This window comes from Pristiophorus japonicus, chromosome 9, assembly GCF_044704955.1.
Source record: "Pristiophorus japonicus isolate sPriJap1 chromosome 9, sPriJap1.hap1, whole genome shotgun sequence".
Classification (NCBI taxonomy): domain Eukaryota; kingdom Metazoa; phylum Chordata; class Chondrichthyes; family Pristiophoridae; genus Pristiophorus; species Pristiophorus japonicus.
The window spans coordinates 102200256-102215489 of NC_091985.1; the positions used below are offsets into that span (position 1 = coordinate 102200256).

The window sequence follows — 15234 nt, forward strand, 5'->3', positions numbered from 1 at the left end:
CAATGTACCAAGGGAGGCTCCATTGAGTCTGTGGTCATGGCCCTCCAAACCGTGGTCCTGGATCCACGTAGATTTTGCTGGCCCCTTTCTCGGAAAGATGGTTTTAGTTATAGTGAACGCTTACTCTAAATGGATTGAATGCGTAACCATGTCATCCAGCAAATCCACTGCCACCATTGCCTCCGGGCTATGTTCGCCACCCATGGCTTGCCTGACGTCCTTGTCAGTGACAATGGACCGTGTTTCACCAGCTCGGAATTCAACGAGTTTATGACCCGTAATGGCATCAAGCATATCAGATCTTTCCCATTTAAGCCCGCATCCAATGGTCAAGCGGAACGGGCAGTCCAAACTATCAAGCAGAGTTTGAAACGCATGACAGAAGGCTCCTTGCAGACCCGCTTATCTCAGGTTCTGCTCAGCTACCGGACGTGACTCCACTCGCTCACTGGGGTTCCCCCTGCAGAATTGTTAATGAAGAGAGCACTCAAAACCAGGCTTTCTCTAGTCCACCCGGATCTAAATGATCATGTGGAAACCCAGCGTCACCGGCAAAACATGTACCACGATCGCGCAGCTGTATCGCGTGACATTGATGTTAACGACCCTGTGTTTGTCCTTAATTATGGTCATGGTCCTAAATGGGTCGCTGGCACTGTCTTGGCCAAGGAGGGGAATAGAGTGTTTATAGTCAAACTATTGAATGGACAAATGTGCAGAAAGCATTTGGATCAGACCAAACTGCGGTTTACCAACAACCAGGAACAACCTGAAGAGGACATCACCATCATCGATCCACCAACACACACCCAACCAGCAATCGACCTCGCTGTCAATCAAGAGGATGAACCCACCATTCCCAACAATCCTGTCAGACCAGCCGCGTCGCAGTGCAGCAATGGTCCGACTAACTCACCCATGTCAGAGTTTGAACTCAGACAATCAACCAGGGAGCGTAGTGTAAGGTTCGAAAATCCACGGCCGCATTTGAAACACCCTAAGGACAAGAAAACTAACATCGTTCCATACACTGAATGAGCATTTTTTGGCCAAGTAAAAGCAGGCTGGGAAAACGTGTGGGCGGATACAGACATTGTGGAGTCTGGCTCACAAGCGAGACAGAGGCACTGGCCAATGGGAGAAAAGTGCATTCTGGCAGACCAATCAGGGATCGAGTCGGGCCTGAAGTGGGGAAATCTTCAATCAATAAGGACTCCCCGGCCCAGTTTGAAAATTACTCCACCCTTCCCCCCCACACCCAAATCAAACTACGAATGTGGGCTATTATCTACCGAATTAATATGGACAATAGCTCTGAATTGAACAGACCAATTGAACAAGTACTTTGGTTCGGTATTCACGAAGGAGGACACCAACAACCTTCCGGATATAAAAGGGGTCAGAGGGTCTAGTAAGGAGGAGGAACTGAGGGAAATCTTTATTAGTCGGGAAATTGTGTTGGGGAAATTGATGGGATTGAAGACCGATAAATCCCCAGGGCCTGATGGACTGCATCCCAGAGTACTTAAGGAGGTGGCCTTGGAAATAGCGGATGCATTGACAGTCATTTTCCAACATTCCATTGACTCTGGATCAGTTCCTATCGAGTGGAGGGTAGCCAATGTAACCCCACTTTTTAAAAAAGGAGGGAGAGAGAAAACAGGGAATTATAGACCGGTCAGCCTGACATCGGTAGTGGGTAAAATGATGGAATCAATTATTAAGGATGTCATAGCAGTGCATTTGGAAAATGGTGACATGATAGGTCCAAGTCAGCATGGATTTGTGAAAGGGAAATCATGCTTGACAAACCTTCTGGAATTTTTTGAGGATTTTCCAGTAAAGTGGACAAGGGAGAACCAGTTGATGTGGTATATTTGGACTTTCAGAAGGCTTTCGACAAGGTCCCACACAAGAGATTAATGTGCAAAGTTAAAGCACATGGGATTGGGGGTAGTGTGCTGACGTGGATTGAGAACTGGTTGTCAGACAGGAAGCAAAGAGTAGGAGTAAATGGGGACTTTTCAGAATGGCAGGCAGTGACTAGTGGGGTACCGCAAGGTTCTGTGCTGGGGCCCCAGCTGTTTACATTGTACATTAATGATTTAGACGAGGGGATTAAATGTAGTATCTCCAAATTTGCGGATGACACTAAGTTGGGTGGCAGTGTGAGCTGCGAGGAGGATGCTATGAGGCTGCAGAGTGACTTGGATAGGTTAGGTGAGTGGGCAAATGCATGGCAGATGAAGTATAATGTGGATAAATGTGAGGTTATCCACTTTGGTGGTAAAAACAGAGAGACAGACTATTATCTGAATGGTGACAGATTAGGAAAAGGGGAGGTGCAACGAGACCTGGGTGTCATGGTACATCAGTCATTGAAGGTTGGCATGCAGGTACAGCAGACGGTTAAGAAAGCAAATGGCATGTTGGCCTTCATAGCGAGGGGATTTGAGTACAGGGGCAGGGAGGTGTTGCTACAGTTGTACAGGGCCTTGGTGAGGCCACACCTGGAGTATTGTGTACAGTTTTGGTCTCCTAACTTGAGGAAGGACATTCTTGCTATTGAGGGAGTGCAGCGAAGATTCACCAGACTGATTCCCGGGATGGTGGGACTGACCTATCAAGAAAGACTGGATCAACTGGGCTTGTATTCACTGGAGTTCAGAAGAATGAGAGGGGACCTCATAGAAACGTTTAAAATTCTGACGGGTTTAGACAGGTTAGATGCAGGAAGAATGTTCCCAATGTTGGGGAAGTCCAGAACCAGGGGTCACAGTCTAAGGATAAGGGGTAAGCCATTTAGGATCGAGATGAGGAGAAACTTCTTCACCCAGAGAGTGGTGAACCTGTGGAATTCTCTACCACAGAAAGTAGTTGAGGCCAATTCACTAAATATATTCAAAAGGGAGTTAGATGAAGTCCTTACTACTCGGGGGATCAAGGGGTATGGCGAGAAAGCAGGAAGCGGGTACTAAAGTTGCATGTTCAGCCATGAACTCATTGAATGGCGGTGCAGGCTAGAAGGGCCGAATGGCCTACTCCTGCACCTTTTTTCTATGTTTCTATGAATCAAAACTATGAATCACTGCAGGAATGGCCCACTGACTCACAGGACTATAAACAAAGGACCCACAGACTTTTGGCACCTATGTGCACTGAAACAATACCCTGGTCCTCACACCTGCGTGTACCTGTGACATCTTCTGATTAAATATTCAAAGCTATCTCCCCGCCCAAACTTACACAATGGACCACCCACTGGGTTTGAGCGTGAAAAGACCAGAACTGAATTGAATACAAATATAGGACACAGAATCACCAGAAAAACAGTTGTGGAGAAGACAGTTGTGGAGAAAAACAGTTGTGGAGAGGAAAAGACTTGCAGGAGCTGTGGAGAAAACCAGTTTGAGGTCAGTTCTTGAAAGGGCTGCTGGCTGCTGGGGGCGGAAGGAGCGGAGAGAGTTTTGCAAACTTTGATTTTGGTCGAGACTAAAAACCCACGAGCCAACCTCCTGGTTGGTAAGTGGCAGCAGGTGCTGCTGTTAGCCCTGAACACACTGGACAGGGTGAGAATAGCCAAAGCATCAGGCTGGGGCACGCAGAGCTGTGCAGACCTGGACACCTGGTTCAATAACCTGGATTCACAGCTGTAGTCTGACGATAACCGAGAGGCAGATAGAAGAAACCGACGCAACATCGAAGAGGAAAACCGAACAACAACATAAAGCCCACCCCAGAGGGACCCTGAGCTGAAATAAGTGCTACAGAACTCCGGAGTTGATAAGATTGTGAATATAGCCCAAACCCCCTCACAGACTCAATTTAGGATAGGAATTGGTAGGACGGGTGGGAGTGGGAGGTGTGGTTGTGTGTGAGTGGGATGTCTTAACCTCTTGTTTTCCCCTTCCCTGTTGAGAGATTTTTCGGGTTGTTGAATGAGATTTTGCCATCACTGCCATTTTATGACCTCTTCCTATGCCCTCTATCTTTGTGTTTGCTATTCTAGATAAACAACATTAGCCATTTTGTACTCTTACCCACTGTGTCTGGTGCCTCATTACTCATCCACCCTCATAAATCGCACATACAGAACCCAAGGGGAGTGTGGGTTCGAACCCACACCCCAAGCTCCCCTTACAGAAGGGTCCCAGATCGTCTCAACTTGTAAATAATTTGTATCAAAGACTTTGGGGGGGGGGGGGGGGGGGAAGTGATGTTATGTATGTAAACATTGTAACTGTGTAAGACTTGCCACCAGAGGGCGCAACTGTTGGAGGCCCAAGTGTCACCTGCACACCTCGTGCAAGTGAGTATAAAGGGACGTCTGCCATGCTGCTTAGGCACTCTGGAGTTGTATTAAAGAGACTAAGTTTTCAGTTTTAGCTCATAGTACTCAGTCTTGTGGAGTTTTTCCATACTTAACACCTACCTCTTTGACTGCCCTAATATCTCCACGAAAGGCTTGGTGTCAAATTATTTCTGATACATTACAACAGTGACTACACTCCTAAAGTGTAAAGCGCTTTGAGACGTCTGGTAGTTGTGAAAGGCACTATATAAATCTAAGTTTTTCTATATCATTCCGATGAAGTGCCTTGAGATGTTTTGCTAGGTTATTGGTGCTATATAACCGCAAATATTTGTTGTATGAAAAGCACAAAACAATAACTTTAAACTCTATACTGAACAGTCAGTCACACTTTTACAAATCACACTTTAAAAAGACAGCAGGAACTCTCAACGACGTTCATTTTACATGCGTGAGCAGCACTGGAAGAGTGAATAGGTAAAAGAAGACTTTTACCGTCAGAGTGGGATACAATTGCCTAAAATAAAGAGATGTAATGAGCCTTACATATCCCCTATACAAGGTCTCCAAAATGTTAGAAACAATGTCACTCCCTGTTTTACAAATCTGGTGGTCAGGCCTACACACCTGATTCAGTGAGCTGGACTCCCAGAATGCAGAGGTGTGCTCTGTGACTGACAAATCTGTTAAACATAACTGAAAGATGGAAACAAAGCTGAAGAGTTAGTCCTGTATAGAGCTTTGATCAACACCAGTGATACTGTGATGGCAGTATAGTTCTAGCAAAAGGCGTTTGTGGTGACTCATAGTTTGGTTGACCGTGCTGTCAAAATAGTCTGTTCGGATATGATCTCAAAAATCAGCTCACATGTTAAAATAACCAAAATGCTTTGTGCATGAATTACCTGTTGAAGCGAGGGTCTGCATAGGCATCAGGAATATTAAGAACTTCTCCTGTTCGTGCTACCTGCCCAGCAATTCCTTTTTGAATAGAAAACCTAAGCAGCAGAATAGAGCTAGTTAGTTTGGCAATTTTTTTTTGTATTTGGAACAAACAATAAACTAACATAGCAGTGAATCAGCAAATATCAATTGTTCTAATAACTCTGATTGATTTTGAGTGATAGGAAGTATTTTAGTTCAATATATCAAGCTACATTCCAAAGAACATTCATAACGTGCCTCACAAAGCACTATCCAAGTCAGGATATTTTGGAAACTTTAACGCCAGTTCCTGACTATCACTGAACAGAAAGAAACATCTTGTTCAATGTTCTCTAGTTATTAAAATACAGACCATGCAATTATTCTGCTTGATACTAATATGCAAATGTTTAACAATTTGACAACATTTTTTCACTGCTATATTAACGGTTATGCTGACCAACTTAAATAAATACGTGAACACCTCTTAACACAGAAGATAAAGGAATTTTAGACATGAACTTTAAGCACTTATATGCTAATATCACAGCATAATTACAAAGCAATATTCTTCGTTATAGTAGAACTGCAACAAAGTCAATTTTCAGTTAGATAACAGAGATTCTCTTAAAGTACAAAGAAGGTATGGATTGGTATAAAGCATAAAATGGAGGTATTCTTCACTATTATATTTAATTATTTTCCTCCCATTTTTGTAGTATTTTCAATGGAAAGTCTAGGTTATGTTCAGTGCTGATAATGCAGCTACTTGGTACCTAATCTCTTTGGTTTTCTTGAAGACTGGTTTTCCTTCGTTCTCTTCACCGATGTCAAACAAGTCTGAATACAACTCCTGGTTGTGGTGGTCAACCTGAAAGAGTGCACAGCGATCTGCGTTCACCAAGTTTTTTGCATTTATCTGGGAAAAGAATTTAAAAAATGATTAACAGCAGATGAAAACATGATGACAGAATAAAAAGATTCAATAGCTGTTTTTACGTTAAGAATTGCTGAGATGGTTGTCAGATGACAACAGACCCCAGACAATATAGTGAGAAACAAATTTGCAGGGATAACAGGTCTTTTGCAATTTCACAGCAAAGAAACGTAGAATTCTGGACCAAATGTTTTCAAAATGAAGCACAATATTTAAAAAGATGTTTATATTTCATACTTTATTTTAAGTATCAAGCCATTACCATAATGTTTTTCATCATTATTAAGCCTCTATGCAATGTAATCTGTTAGCACTACTTTTTCGTGTAGTTCTGCATCTGTCGGGTGTCAGCAATGAGATTCTGTTGGCTGTAACTACATTTTTTGTAAACTGCCCCAGGTCCCACAGAAATAAATTAATAAAATGCAATAACACATGTACATAAATTAATAAATTGAAGTAGTGTGTGTGCAATCCATAATCAAATATTAAACATATGCTTGCATGCATTTCCCATCAACCTTTCCCATTATAAATTCCTATGTTCACATTTATGATGGAACGTAGCTATGTGAACTTGTTATGCTGCAATTACATCCTCCACACCGTGGAAATGCTGCACCCGAAGAACTTGCAGCCGATCCAAGACTGGATGTTCAGTCAAGTAGTCTGATAGCACAAAGGCAATGGAGAAGTGTGGAGGGATGACGGAGAGATAGAATTGGGTGTCATCAGTATATGTGGAAGCTGGCCCCATGTCTGCAGATGATACTGCCAAGGAGCAATAAATGAAGAAAAGGAGGGGGCCAAGGATGAATCTTTGGCGGATTCCCAAGCTGACAGTGTGAGGGTAGGAAGAAAACATGTGCATCAATACTAGAAATTAATAATCTTTAATGTGTCTATATCAACAATAAACTTTAGTAACGTGTACATCAATACTAAAAAGTAAAAGCTGAAATTAGAAATTAATAAGCCACCGTAACATGTGTGCAATGCTATCCATCAAAAAAAGGTAACATGCAGATCAATACTGTAAATAAACTGCCATAATAACTGTTCAAAATCTGCGGTAATGTTTGTGCATCAATTAATGGTGTCCATTTTTGCCTAACTACGTTCTGTGAAGTACCTGGGACATAAGAACATAGAAATAGGAACAGGAGTAGGCCATACGGCCCCTCGAGCCTGCTCCGCCATTCAATAAGACCTCAACTCCACTTTTGCGCCTGATCTCCATAGAGTCCAAATATCTATCCATCTCAACCTTGAATATACTCAGCGATTTAGCATCCACAGCAGTCAGTTTATTCAAAACAAATGGTATTCTGTGAACAATCCTGGAGCTGTAGAATCCATGAGACTCTGGGTGTTACTTACATTGTGTTGTGGAGAAGAAAACAGTGCGCAATAGTACAGAACAATGCTCAATTACATAGTATTTAAGCATAGAAACAGGCCGTGCGGACAACAGGTTTATGCTGGTGTTTATGCTCCACACGAACCTCAAAAGTAGTAATCTCAGGATTGCGACTAGTGCCATGTGATAGTCAGAGTAGCAATCGCAGGATAGCTCAGATGAATGTGTGGCTTGAGCAGTGGTACAACAGGGAGGGATTCAAATTCCTGGGGCATTGGAACCGGTTCTGGGGGAGGTGGGACCAGTACAAACCGGACGGTCTGCACCTGGGCAGGACCTGAACCAATGTCCTAGGGGGAGTGTTTGCTTGTGCTGTTGGAGAGGAGTTAAACTAATATGGCAGGGGGATGGGAAACAATGCAGGGAGATGGAGGAAAACAAAAAGGAGACAAAAGCAAAAGACAGAAAGGAGATGAGTAAAAGTGGAGGGCAGAGAAACCCAAGGCAAAAAACAAAAAGGGCCACTGAATATAAAGCGGCTGCAGGAGGGGTCAAAACTAAAAATCATGGTTTAAAAACTAGTATTAAAACACTCTACCTAAACGCACGTAGCATTCGAAATAAAGTAAATGAATTGACGGCACAAATCATTACAAATGGGTATGATTTGGTGGCCATTACAGAAACGTGGTTGCAGGGTGGCCAAGACTGGGAATTAAACATACAGGGGTATCTGATGATTCGGAAAGATAGACAAGAAGGGAAAGGAGGTGGGGTAGCTCTGTTAATAAAGGATGATATCAGGGCAGTTGTGAGAGACGATATTGGCTCTAATGAACAAAATGTTGAATCATTGTGGGTGGAGATTAGAGATAGTAAGGGGAAAAAGTCGCTGATGGGCATAGTTTATAGGCCCCCAAATAATAACTTCACGGTGGGGAGGGCAATAATCAAGGGAATAATGGAGGCATGTGAAAAAGGAACGGCAGTAATCATGGGGGATTTTAACCTACATATCGATTGGTCAAATCAAATCGCACGGGGTAGCCTGGAGGAGGAATTCATAGAATGCACACGGGATTGTTTCTTAGAACAGTATGTTACAGAACCTACAAGGGAGCAAGCTATCTTAGATCTGGTCCTGTGTAATGAGACAGGAATAATAAACGATCACCTCGTAAAAGATCCTCTCGGAATGAGTGATCACAGTATGGTTGAATTTGTAATACAGATTGAGGATGAGGAAGTAGTGTCTCAAATGAGCATACTCCGCTTAAACAAAGGGGATTACAGTGGGATGAGGGCAGAGTTGGCTAAAGTAGACTGGAAACACAGACTAAATGGTGGCACAATTAAGGAACAGTGGAGGACTTTTAAGGAGCTCTTTCATAGTGCTCAACAAAAATATATTCCAGTGAAAAAGAAGGGCGGTAAGAGAAGGGATAACCAGCCGTGGATAACAAAGGAAATAAAGGAGAGTATCAAATTAAAAACCAATGCGTATAAGGTGGCCAAGGTTAGTGGGAAATTAGAAGATTGGGAAAATTTTAAACGACAGCAAAGAATGACTAAGAAAGCAATAAAGAAAGGAAAGATAGATTACGAAGGTAAACTTGTGGAAAACATAAAAACGGATAGTAAAAGCTTTTACAGATATATAAAACGGAAAAGAGTGACTAAAGTAAATGTTGGTCCCTTAGAAGATGAGAAGGGGGATTTAATAATGGGAAATGTGGAAATGGCTGAGACCTTAAACAATTATTTTGCTTCGGTCTTCACAGTTGAAGACACAAAAACCATGCCAAAAATTGCTGGTCACAGGAATGTGGGAAGGGAGGACCTTGAGACAATCACTATCACTAGGGGGGTAGTGCTGGACAGGCTAATGGGACTCAGGTAGACAAGTCCCCTGGTCCTGATGAAATGCATCCCTGGGTGTTAAAAGAGATGGCGGAAGTTATAGCAGATGCATTCGTTATAATCTACCAAAAGTCTCTGGACTCTGGGGAGGTACCAGCGGATTGGAAAGCAGCTAATGTAACGCCTCTGTTTAAAAAAGGGGGCAGACAAGGCCGGTTAGTTTAACATCTGTAGTGGGGAAAATGCTTGAAACTATCATTAAGGAAGAAATAGCAGGACATCTAGATAGGAATAGTGCAATCAAGCAGACGCAGCATGGATTCATGAAGGGGAAATCATGTTTAACTAATTTACTGGAATTCTTTGAGGATATAACGAGCATGGTGGATAGAGGTGCACCGATGGATGTGATGTATTTAGATTTCCAAAAGGCATTCAATAAGGTGACACACAAAAGGTTACTGCAGAAGATAAGGGTGCGCGGAATCAGAGGAAATGTATTAGCATGGATAGAGAATTGGCTGGCGAACAGAAAGCAGAGAGTCGGGATAAATGGGTCCTTTTCGGGTTGGAAATCGGTGGTTAGTGGTGTGCCACAGGGATCGGTGCTGGGACCACAACTGTTTACAATATACATAAATGACCTGGAAGAGGGAACAGAGTGTAGTGTAACAAAATTTGCAGATGACACAAAGATTAGTGGGAAAGTGGGTTGTGTAGAGGACACAGAAAGGCTGCAAAGAGATTTAGATAAGTTAAGCGAATGGGCTAAAGTTTGGCAGATGGAATACAATATCGGAAAGTGTGAGGTCATCCACCTTGGGAAAAAAAAAACAGTAAAAGGGAATATTATTTGAATGGGGAGAAATTACAACATGCTGCGGTGCAGAGGGACCTGGGGGTGAATCCCAAAAAGTTAGTTTGCAGGTAATCAGGAAGGCGAATGGAATGTTGGCCTTCATTGCGAGAGGGATGGAGTACAAAAGCAGGGAGGTCCTGCTGCAACTGTATAGGGTATTGGTGAGGCCGCACCTGGAGTACTGCGTGCAGTTTTGGTCGCCTTACTTAAGGAAGGATATACTAGCTTTGGAGGGGGTACAGAGATGATTCACTAGGCTGATTCCGGAGATGAGGGGGTTACCTTATGATGATGGATTGAGTAGACTGGGTCTTTACTCGTTGGAGTTCAGAAGGATGAGGGGTGATCTTATAGAAACATTTAAAATAATGAAAGGGATAGACAAGATAGAGGCAGAGAGGTTGTTTCCACTGGTAGGGGAGACTAGAACTAGGGGGCACAACCTCAAAATACAGGGGAGCCAATTTAAAACAGAATTGAGAAGGAATTTCTTCTCCCAGAGGGTTGTGAATCTGTGGAATTCTCTGCCCAAGGAAGCAGTTGAGGCTAGCTCATTGAATGTATTCAAGTCACAGATAGATAGATATTTAACCAATAAGGGAATTAAGGGTTATGGGGAGCGGGCGGGTAAGTGGAGCCGAGTCCACGGCCAGATCAGCCAATGTTCTTGTATGAATGGTGGAGCAGGCTCGAGGGGCTAGATGGCCTACTCCTGTTCCTAATTCTTATGTTCTTATGTTAACTATCTTATATTTATGATCCCTAGTTTTGACTTCTCTACAACTAGAAACACCTTTTCTACATCCAACCTATCAAACCCTTTTATAATTTTAAAGACTTCTATCATGTCACCTCTCAGACTCTCTATTCTAGAGAAAAGAGCATCAGCCTGTTCTGCCTTTCCTGTTAGTTATATCTTCTCAGTTCTGGTATCACCCTTGTAAATCTTTTTTGCACTTTATCAGTGTTTCTATATCATTTTTGTAATATGGAGACCAGAACATGTTAATTTCCCTGGTAAACACTTAAAGCAAAGTAATTATTCAATATGTCTGCCATTTCACTGTCATGGGTGTAGAAATTCCAACGGCCCGGGCCAGTACAAAGTTTCTATGGACCTGGGAAAGCATCGGAAAAGCCAGTTTTCAGCGCACAATGCGCATGGGCTGAAAACCAGCTTTTCCAATCCCATGCGCTAGAGAACTGTGAGCTCTCGTGCAAACCTCCGCATTTCAGAGACTTCTGCCCAGGATTAGGGCATGAAAGTTCTGCAACAGATAGAATGCAGGCTGTACGCCTGCTCTATGTGCAGAGCTGCTGGTAGAACCAAGTAATTAGGGCACATAACGGGAAGTTTACTTTTTAAATCCTGACATCAGCACTGTAGATGTTAAAATTTATTGTTTGAGATTATCCTTTATAGCTGCTTTGAATCTATAAACAGTTATTACCGAGGTGCCTTTTCAACGAAACGGGTCATTTTCTGCCATTAAAGATTTTTTTTACCAGCAACGCACCGGGTGCCAATTACATTTCTAACCACGATATGAATGACTGACTAAGACCGGACAGATACTTTCAATAAATAAACTTAAACTGTTCTGACGTGAGTATGATGTTCTTGTGTGTAAACCATCCACTGGTCGGAACCTCACACTCTCTCACTCAAACTCGCTGCGCATCCACAACAGAATGGGTCGGAAAGTGATTGTGTGTCAGGCTACATGTAATTTATCATGCTGCAAAGGGGCATTTTTGTTGTAAACATCCAGATAATTATTTCCACTTTTATTACAATTTTGTGAGCATTTCTGCCAATTAAAATGCATTTGGAACAATCGGCGCTCCCTGAAAATAGATAACACGGTTTTCAACTTTAAGTCCCAATTGAGTTCTCTTTCCCCCGCATTACCCGGAGACTGTCACTAACCTGAGGTTTTGTACTAAAATCAAGAGCTTACAGTAAACAAAAGCCTTGTACTGATCTGTAAAGCAGCTGCAGCACTGAAGTAAAAAAAAGGGGGCGTTGCCTATGTAAATGAGCTCCTTTTGACAGCTCCTGTGAGCGGAACAGACTCCGAAGGAAGCCACAGGCTTCGCGCGTGCTGCGTTCCCAGGTGGCGTGACGTCATACGCTGCCCGGGCATAATCTTCACAGAATCGGAAGCTCAGGAGGGCGCAGGAGAATGGTAGATGCGCATTTTTTTTCTTTCCAGCGGTACTGAATTTCGGGCCCAGAGAGCTGTGGAGGCTGGGTCATTGAACATATTTAAGGCGGAGATCGATAGATTTTTGAACGATAAGGGAATAAAGGATTATGGGAAGCAGGCAGGGAAGTGGAGCTGAGTCCATGCTCAGATCAGCCATGATCTTATTAAATGGTGGAGCAGGCTCAAGGGGCCAGGTGGCCTACTCAGCATCCTATTTCTTATGTTCTTATAAGCCTCCCTGTTTTTCTTTATCCTACCGTGAATGCCCCTTGACATCCAGGGGGCTCTAGATTTGTTCGTCCCACCCTTTTTCTTTAAGGGAACATACTTGCTCTGAACCCTCAGGATCTCCTCCTTGAATGCCTTCCATTGCTCTGACACTGATTTCCCATCAAGTAGCTGTTTCCAGTGCACTTTGGCTAAATCACATCTCAGCTGGGTAAAATTGTCTGTCCCCCAATTGAGAACTTTGATTCCTGGTCTATCTTTGTCCTTTTCTATAACTACCTAAATCTAACTGATTATAGCCTAACATCACTAGTAGGGAAAATGCGAGTGTCTATTATAAAGGATGTAATAACGGCACACTTAGATAATATCAATGGGATTAAACACTCGGAGCGGGTGCAGGACATTCTGAAATGGGAGGGAGAACAGCCAGTTGTCGTGGTGCACATTGGTACCAACGACATAGGTAAAAAAAGGGATGAGGTCCTACGAAAAGAATTTAAGGAGCTAGGAGCTAAATTAAAAAGTAGGACCTCAAAAGTAGTAATCTCGGGATTGCTACCAGTGCCACGTGATAGTCAGAGTAGGAATCGCAGGATAGCGCAGATGAATACATGGCTTGAGCAGTGGTGCAGCAGGGAGGGATTCAAATTCCTGGGGCATTGGAACCGGTTCTGGGGGAGGTGGGACCAGTACAAACCGGACGGTCTGCACCTGGGCAGGTCCGGAACCAATGTCCTAGGGGGAGTGTTTGCTAGTGCTGTTGGGGAGGAGTTAAACTAATATTGCAGGGGGATGGGAACCTATACAGGGAGACAGAGGGAGACAAAAATGAGGCAAAAGCAAAAGACAGAAAGGAGATGAGGAAAAGTGGAGGGCAGAGAAACCCAAGGCAAAGAACAAAAAGGGCCACTGTACAGCAAAATTCTAGAAGGACAAAGGGTGTTAAAAAAGCAAGCCTGAAGGCTTTGTGTCTTAATGCAAGGAGTATCCGCAATAAGGTGGATGAATTAACTGTGCAAATAGATGTTAACAAATATGATGTGATTGGGATTACGGAGACGTGGCTCCAGGATGATCAGGGCTGGGAACTCAACATCCAGGGGTATTCAACATTCAGGAAGGATAGAATAAAAGGAAAAGGAGGTGGGGTAGCATTGCTGGTTAAAGAGGAGATTAATGCAATAGTTAGGAAAGACATTAGCTTGGATGATGTGGAATCTATATGGGTAGAGCTGCAGAACACCAAAGGGCAAAAATCGTTAGTGGGAGTTGTGTACAGACCTCCAAACAGTAGTAGTGATGTTGGGGAGGGCATCAAACAGGAAATTAGGAGTGCATGCAATAAAGGTGCAGCAGTTATAATGGGTGACTTTAATATGCACATAGATTGGGCTAGCCAAACTGGAAGCAATACGGTGGAGGAGGATTTCCTGGAATGCATAAGGGATGGTTTTCTAGACCAATATGTCGAGGAACCAACTAGGGGGGAGGCCATCTTAGACTGGGTGTTGTGTAATGAGAGAGGATTAATTAGCAATCTCATTGTGCGAGGCCCCTTGGGGAAGAGTGACCATAATAAGGTGGAATTCTGCATTAGGATGGAGAATGAAACAGTTAATTCAGAGACCATGGTCCAGAACTTAAAGAAGGGTAACTTTGAAGGTATGAGGCATGAATTGGCTAAGATAGATTGGCTAATGATACTTAAGGGGTTGACTGTGGATGGGCAATGGCAGACATTTAGAGACCGCATGGATGAATTACAACAATTGTACATTCCTGTCTGGCGTAAAAATAAAAAAGGGAAGGTGGCTCAACCGTGGCTATCTAGGGAAATCAGCGATAGTATTAAAGCCAAGGAAATGGCATACAAATTGGCCAGAAATAGCAGCGAACCTGGGGACTGGGAGAAATTTAGAACTCAGCAGAGGAGTACAAAGGGTTTGATTAGGGCAGGGAAAATGGAGTACGAGAAGAAGCTTGCAGGGAACATTAAGGCGGATTGCAAAAGTTTCTATAGGTATGTAAAGAGAAAAAGGTTAGTAAAGACAAACGTAGGTCCCCTGCAGTCAGAATCAGGGGAAGTCATAACGGGGAACAAAGAAATGGCAGACCAATTGAACAAGTACTTTGGTTCAGTATTCACTAAGGAGGACACAAACAACCTTCCGGATATAAAAGTGGTCAGAGGGTCTATTAAGGAGGAGGAACTGAGGGAAATCTTTATTAGTCGGGAAATTGTGTTGGGGAAATTGATGGGATTGAAGGCCGATAAATCCCCAGGGCCTGATGGACTGCATCCCAGAGTACTTAAGGAGGTGGCCTTGGAAATAGCGGATGCATTGACAGTCATTTTCCAACATTCCATTGACTCTGGATCAGTTCCTATCGAGTGGAGGGTAGCCAATGTAACCCCACTTTTTAAAAAAGGAGGGAGAGAGAAAGCAGCGAATTACAGACCGGTCAGCCTGACCTCAGTAGTGGGTAAAATGATGGAAGCAATTATTAAGGATGTCATAGCAGCGCATTTGGAAAATGGTG

The 15234-nt window shown here is 43.2% G+C and overlaps 1 protein-coding gene across 5 annotated transcripts in view; it reads right to left on the reverse strand.

Moving 5' to 3' along the window:
* pde10a (phosphodiesterase 10A) overlaps positions 1 to 15234 on the reverse strand; it is a 662262-nt gene that overhangs the window by 243529 nt on the left and 403499 nt on the right. For all 5 annotated transcript variants that reach the window (XM_070889659.1, XM_070889660.1, XM_070889658.1 and 2 more), the window contains 2 exons: positions 6013 to 6155; positions 5218 to 5310 (listed from right to left, as the gene is read on the reverse strand). In XM_070889659.1, the coding sequence (XP_070745760.1) occupies positions 5218 to 5310; positions 6013 to 6155 (236 nt within the window). The remainder of the gene's footprint in view (positions 1 to 5217; positions 5311 to 6012; positions 6156 to 15234) is intronic.